This window comes from Malania oleifera, chromosome 8 (assembly GCF_029873635.1).
Source record: "Malania oleifera isolate guangnan ecotype guangnan chromosome 8, ASM2987363v1, whole genome shotgun sequence".
Taxonomy (NCBI): Eukaryota; Viridiplantae; Streptophyta; class Magnoliopsida; order Santalales; family Ximeniaceae; genus Malania; species Malania oleifera.
This window is the reverse complement of record NC_080424.1, coordinates 80,477,240-80,484,490: the sequence shown is the minus strand read 5'-3', so window position 1 is coordinate 80,484,490 and position 7,251 is coordinate 80,477,240. Positions and strand designations below refer to the sequence as shown.

Genomic DNA, 7,251 nt, shown 5'->3' with positions numbered 1-7,251 from the left:
TGATATGACTCACTTAACCTGCTTTATCTTGTCATTCACTCTTGTGACTAAATTTTTATTTAATAAAAAGCTCTTATCTAGTTATGCAATATGACTCACCTAATATGTTTTATCTTGTCATTCACTCTTAACGAGTATTATTAAATCTAACTTATCTGAAGAAGAGGCAAACAACATATTTCAATGATAAATGCTTATATTATTACTTTCTATTGTCATTTTTGAAATTTATAAATTATTATTTAAAAAGACCTATATCTTGGAAAGCAGGCTCATAAATTATTATTAACATCAGTCTCTTTGGCTTTTTTTGGTGAATTAACAACATCAAATCCTACTCTCATACGCGCGCGTGCGTATAGCGATCGGCTGCTAATCCCCCGCTTTCAGACATGTAAGAGTTTCTCGGTGGCGGAGCGTGGCTTGTACATGGCCTCCAAGGCCCGCGCCATGGGCATGGTAATCCCACTTCCTTCCGTCAGGTCCACCTTCTCCGGGCCAACCCTCTTCCAATCAAAGCATTGAATGAACACCGCCAGTGTCAGCCCCATCACCTTCCTTGCCAAGCTCGCCCCTGGGCAAATCCGCCTCCCGGCGCTGAATGGAATCATCACGTTCACGCGCCGCTCGCCTTCCTTACCCTCAAACCGTTCTGGCACGAACTCCCTCGGGCGATCCCACAGCTTTGGGTCCCTGTGAATTGCCCATAAATTGGTCAGCAGCATGGTCCCGCGTGGCACGTCGTAGCCGGCCACGGTGCAGTCGGCGGACGCTTCGTGCGGCAGCGCAAGGGGTAGCGCCGGGTACAGCCGGATGGTCTCGTTGATTATGTTCTGGAGGTAGGCCAGCTTGGGCAGGTCTTGCTCCTCCACCACGCGGTCTAGTCCGACGTGAGTTTCTATTTCGGCTCTGGCCTTCTGTATGGCTTCTGGGTGGTTGAGAAGGAGTCCCATCGCCCATTCCATGCTTGTGGACGAAGTATCAGTTGCTGCTGTGATCATTGTCTGCGATGCATGAACAGGATTTGGTAAATGAAAGTGAGTTTGGAATTGATTCCATGCCTTGATGAATTCCTCTCCCCACCCTCTCCCTCACCCCCCCCCCCCCCCCACCACCCCCCCGGGTTTTTATTTCTGTTGTTGTTTTAAGAAGACTTAAGAGTCGAGTTGAATTATGGTGTATAGCTGTATATAGTCAAAAGCTAGGTCGTGTGTGATTGGCGTGCTCGGTGAATTAACGATGTACAAATGCATGCGACTGTTGGAAGTTGGCACGCTGCACCAGTACTATAAATATATTTATATGCAAATTATGAATTTAATTAAGACGAGCAGTCCTGTACATACTTACCAGTACAATACCCTTGATGATTTGGTCGGTGTACAGCTCTGGTTCAACCTCTTGCAACTGCAGCATCTCATCAATCAAAGTCCTCTTCTTCTTCATCCCGTGGCCTCCCGCAGCATCATCATTCGAGGATGGCCCTGACTTGCTCCTCACTCTCCTCTGCTCCTCAATAAGAGACACGAAAAACGCATCCATCTTCTTCATCGCCCTCTTCATCCCCTTCTCCACCCCTTTAAAATCGAACCACCGCATGATCGGCAAGTAGTCCCCCAGCATGGAATTCTGTCACGAGCTAAGCTTGTTCAGGGCATTATGCTTGCCTATGACCGCTTATCTCGTGTGTTTGGGATGGGTTTCCATCATGTAAATACTAGTGTAGGGTTATTTTCTAGTATTTATTTCATTGTAAGCCAAATAAGGCAGTATGACTCTTCGGTCACTTTAATGTTTCCTAGTGCTAGAGTGAGAATGGCCTAGAAAGCTCTTTAGGGGAGGGTGAGTGTTCATCAATCATTGTAAAACTCACTAGCAATTGTCAACGTGCTTAGCCTACTTGCCTCCCTCGCTAAGTACAACATGTCAACGGAGGATTTGTTAATGAATTACGTTTGCTTCAATATTTACTGCTTGGTTGCCACGGCTTTCATGAATTGATTATTATTTCCGCTGCTATCTGATTGAATGTTAAAGAAAGTGCTTCGTGGATGAATGTTGGTAAACAAAAGGCTGGCTAGTTAAGCAAGAGTGCTTTAGCTAGCGCCGCACGGCCCTTCACAACGGTGTGAAAAAGGCGGACCGTGACATTTGGTATCAGAGCCAAGTCGGTGACACTTGGTGAGAGCCCAAGGTTGAGTTGCTACGTGAATTCGATTGCCTTCGTTGTTGGGTTTGGAAAGCTTTGGTAAGTGACCATGGCACCAAACACTGCTGAGAGGATCAGCGTGCTGGAAGCACAGGTTGAGGAAACAACCAACACTATGGCCGCGGAGGTGGCCCAGATGAGAGAACTTGTTGATGAAGTGAGGGGATCACAAAAACATCAAGCAGGTTTGATAGGCGACATGTCAGAGGACTTTCGCCACACGGTGGAAACTTTGCAAGCTCGGATGGCAGATCTGGATGCAAAGGTAAATGTGATGGTTCTTGCTATGGGGAACTCCAACACTCCGGGAGTTAGCAAGACCAAGGTGCCAGAACCCAGGACGTATGGGGGTGCCCGAGATGCCAAGGAGTTAGAGAACTTCTTGTTTGATGTGGAGCAGTACTTTCGCATTGTGAGGATGGCCTCAGAACAGGCAAAGGTGGATACTGCAACCATGTACTTGGTTGGTGATGCCAAACTGTGGTGGCGTACCAAGTACCGAGAAATTGAAAATGGAAACTGTGTGATTGATAGTTGGGCAGACTTGAGGAGAGAGCTCAAGGCCCAATTCTTTCCTGAGAATGTTGAGTATAATGCAAGGAGAAAACTGAGAGATCTCAAGCATACTGGTTCAATCAGTGAATATGTGAAACAATTTTCTGCTTTAATGTTGGATATTCGGGATATGTCGGAGAAGGACAAGTTGTTCTATTTTCTTGAGGGGATGAAACCGTGGGCAAGAACTGAACTTCATAGGCAAAGGGTTCAAGACTTGTCAACTGCACAAGCGGCTGCAGAACGCTTGACAGACTACGCTGGTGATGAGACCACTTCGTCCAAACGGTTTGGCGGAGAGGGAAACGGTGGAAAGTCTTTCAAGAATGGCAAACCCAAGAGTGGGGGAGCCGACCCTAATTCATCAACCTCACAGGAAGCTTCGTCGTCTCGAGGGTTCAACACACCCAATGGAAAGGGGAAGAGTAAAATTGAGTGTTTCTTGTGTCGAGGTCCTCATAGAGTTTTTGAGTGCCCTCACAAAGCATCACTTAATGCCTTACAAGCTTCCATTGTAGAACAGGCAGTGGAAGACGATGGGGAAGAGGATGATGCCCCGAGGGTGGGTTCAGTGCGGTTGGTGAACGCATTGGAAAAGCAGGCAAAAACACTGAAAGTTACACGAGCAAAAGGGTTAATGTTTGTGGACTTGAGGATAAATGGGAAGAGTACTCGCGCTATGGTGGATACGGGAGCTACTCATAATTTTGTTTCGCAGTTGGAAGCAGGAAGACTCAACTTATCCTTAGAGAAGGATACAGGACGCGTGAAAGCAGTTAACTTTGTAGCCCAGCCTACTCTGGGAGTAGCCAAGCAAGTGGCTATAAAGCTTGGACAGTGGGAAGGTCATGCAAATTTCACAGCGGTGCTATTGGATGACTATCCAGTCATTCTAGGAATGGAGTTCCTAATGGGGACGAGGGCAGTGCTGATGCCTTCGGCTGGTTCCCTGTGTCTGATGGGAGATCACTCGTGCATGGTGCAAGTCGTTGAACGAAAGGAGACGAAGGGAAGTCCCTTTCAGCCATACAACTCAATGAAGGATTGGGTCAGGGTGAGCAGACACGTCTAGCCACGGTGGTGATAGACAAAGAAGTAGGCCAAGAGCTGGAGCCTACAACCATCCAAGCGGTGTTGGATGAGTATAAGGAGGTGTTACCGGATAAGCTGCCTCAAAATTTGCCTTCACGACGAAATGTGGAGCAAGAGATCGAGTTGTTATCAGGAGTGAAACCACCTGCTAAAAGGCCATATTGGATTGCGCTTAGAGAGATAGTAGAGTTGGGGAAACAGCTTGATGAAGTGGAAGCGGGATGTGTTCGCCCTTCCAAAACACCATTGGGAGCATCGGTGTCGTTTCAGAGGAAACATGAAGAGCATCTACGGAAGGTGTTCGACAGGCTGAAGAGAAACAGTCTGAATTTGAAGAAGGAGAATTTCTCTTTCGCTCGGCGGAGCAACAAATTCCTTGGTCAAGCCGTTGAACAAGGTCGTATCCGGAGGGGTATGGAGAAGGTAAGGATGATTCAAGAACGGAAGATCCCCACGACAGTGAAGGAGTTGCGTTCCTTTCTTGGCCTTACTAGTTTCTATAGGAAGTTCGTTAAGGGGTATTCGCGGAGAATGACTCCAATGACAGGACTACTGGGGAGGTATTATTGGCCACACACGCGGGATGATGTGGTTGATTATACCAAAACTTGTCTCACTTGCCAACAAGACAAGGGGGAGCGGAAGAAGTATGGTACTTTCATGGCCGCACCAAAGTACTGTTCGGCAGAGGGGACGACACAATTGTTCCTTGTGACTATTGTGAGATATTGGGGTGTTCCCCAAGTTATTATTTGTGACCAAGATTTAATGTTCCCTGACAACTTCTTAACAGAGTTTTTCAGGATATTCAGGTCACACCTTGACATCTCTTCGAGTTATCATCGACAGACAGACGAACAGATGAAGAGATTCAGAGAGCTACTAGATGAGTACTTGCGCCATTGTGTCAATGACAACCAGAAGAGTGGCGTGCAACTACTTGATGTGGCTCCATTCTATGGCAATGCCCAAAGGTGCTCAACAACCAACAAGAGCCCTTTTGAGCTTGTTACAGGCCAGCTGCCGCTGTTACCTCACACAGTGGGCGAGCCGTACAGACGAAAGAGTCCCAGGGCGTACATCTTCACCAGCGAAGGGAGAAAGAATGTAGAGTTTGCCCAAGCCTATCTGGAGAAAGCTTCTAAGCAGATGAAGAAGTGGGCAGATCAGGAGAGAAAACCGCAATTTCATGTCAATTGCCTCAAGCCATTCAACGCCAACACCAACAACCTGAGCAGAAGTCAGTCAAACAGCGCAGAGTTGAAGACAGTGCAACCTGACAGACATGATGTTAAAGAGATCCTTGCAGACCGAAAGTTCATATCCTCAAGGAAGAAGCGGCAGAAGTTCCTAGTGAAGTGGAAGTGCCTTGATGACAAAGAAATCAGCTGGATTTCTGCGAAAGATTTGAAGCCATTCGTGGACAAAGTTGAAGTGTACCTATCGCCAAAAGTCTGCGAGGCCGTCGACCGCATAAGTGGGGGAGAATGTCACGGGCTAAGCTTGTTCAGGGCATTATGCTTGCCTATGACCGCTTATCTCGTGTGTTTGGGATGGGTTTCCATCATGTAAATACTAGTGTAGGGTTTTTTTCTAGTATTTATTTCATTGTAAGCCAAATAAGGCAGTATGACTCCTCGGTCACTTTGATGTTTCCTAGTGCTAGAGTGAGAATGGCCTAGAAAGCTCTTTAGGGGAGGGTGAGTGTTCATCAATCATTGTAAAACTCACTAGCAATTGTCAACGTGCTTAGCCTACTTGCCTCCCTCGCTAAGTACAATATGTCAACGGAGGATTTGTTAATGAATTACGTTTGCTTCAATATTTACTGCTTGGTTGCCACGGCTTTCATGAATTGATTATTATTTCCGCTGCTATCTGATTGAATGTTAAAGAAAGTGCTTCGTGGATGAATGTTGGTAAACAAAAGGCTGGCTAGTTAAGCAAGAGTGCTTTAGCTAGCGCTGCACGGCCCTTCACAACGGTGTGAAAAAGGCGGACCGTGACAAATTCCAATGTAGCACCGTGTACTCCTCGAAGATCCTCTGGAACTCCCTCGCCTCCTCTATGTCCGCCACGTCCCTCCCGAAGTACCGTTTCCCGGTGATGGTCGCCAGGATGCCGTTGAACGCCAGCTCCGTCAGCTTCGTCTTCACATCAACCTTCGTCCACCCCGCGCCGGGGGAGCTCTCCCACAGCTGCTTCGTCAGCAGCATCATCTCCTCCTCCCGGATACCGGAGAACATGGCAACGCGATACGCCGACAGTATCTCCACCGTGATGAGGCGGCAGAGGCTACGCCAGTGGTCGCCGTATGTGGCGAGAGGCACGGTCGTGGAATTGTACTGGAGGTGCTCGCCGGCAAGCAGGTGAGGGCGGCTGGCGAAGACGATGTCATTTTTGGTGAAACATTCTTGGGCAATCGAGAGGGAGGAAACCACCAGGACCTTCCGGTTCCCGAGTTGGAGGAATGAAGCGGGGCCGTATTGCTCATAAACCTTGTCCAGGGCACGGAAGACGGGGTCCCTGAGGAGGTGGAGATGGCCGATCAGCGGAAGTGCGCGAGGGCCAGGTGGGAGATTTTTGGGCTTACGCTGTCTGGGCAAGATTATGAATTTGTAAATGAAAACATTGAAAAGAAAGAAGGAAAGGAGGAAGGCTACGTGCAACAATTCTATTTCTGCCATTGTTTCTATATAGCTAGTGGCTAGATCGAGCTGTGGAGAAAGTGTGTTGTTTGTGGAGGGTTATGGGTTGGGTACGTGGGTTTATATAGAGCACTTGGCGGAATAGACAAATATAGCCAATTTTGAAATTGCGGACAGGGTGGCGTCAGCAATTACTATGAAGGAAGGGGGAACCCATCCGGGATAAAATATATATATTTTTTTGGATTACGCACTGGGTATCACGTGTCTGTTTTACAGTTCACGTGACTAATTCTACGCTTCTTTAAGTTGACCCCATAACTCCAAAGTGAGGGTAAATTCAAGAGTCCAGAAGTGGAAACGAATCCGGGAGGGTTTGAACACCTGACATCGTGAGAGACACTCCAGCAGCCCGCACTATCACCTGAACCACACCATGAGGGTTAAAATATCCTATGATTTTGAATATAGTTTAGGAGGCGATCGTTTGAAGGTTGAAACTACGCTTGGGTGGCGGCAGCTTACGATCTTGTAAGGAAAGTGTGTTTTTTTTTTGATAATTCAGGACTCAGTCATCATTTCGACACTTTAGATACTATGATGCGACACTAAATTCGGGATAAAAGCTACCCTTATATATATATATATATATATATATATATATATATATATAATTTGGTAATTACATATATAATAACAAAGTGTTTTATTTTTTTTTTGTTGGGTAACTTTAAACTAGCAGCACAA

General features: G+C 46.9%; 1 protein-coding gene across 1 annotated transcript; it reads right to left on the bottom strand.

Annotated features, from left to right (window-relative positions):
• Nucleotides 1–305: 305 nt before the first annotated feature.
• LOC131162769 (cytochrome P450 81Q32-like) lies at nt 306–6,543 on the bottom strand. Its single transcript, XM_058119370.1, has 3 exons — nt 5,881–6,543; nt 1,351–1,629; nt 306–1,004 (listed from the first exon to the last, which is right to left on the bottom strand). The coding sequence occupies exons 1-3, from the start codon at nt 6,541–6,543 to the stop codon at nt 387–389; spliced, it is 1,560 nt and encodes a 519-aa protein (XP_057975353.1). The 3' UTR covers nt 306–386.
• Nucleotides 6,544–7,251: the final 708 nt, after the last annotated feature.

Excerpts from the sequence above, each read along its gene's own strand:
- LOC131162769 (XM_058119370.1), bottom strand. The coding sequence starts at position 6,543 with ATGGCAGAAATAGAATTGTTGCACGTAGCCTTCCTCCTTTCCTTCTTT. Across the intron at positions 1,630-5,880 it reads GGATCTTCGAGGAGTACACG|AATTCCATGCTGGGGGACTA; the intron begins GTGCTACATTGG and ends AGCTCGTGACAG. Across the intron at positions 1,005-1,350 it reads TCATCAAGGGTATTGTACTG|ACAATGATCACAGCAGCAAC; the intron begins GTAAGTATGTAC and ends CATGCATCGCAG.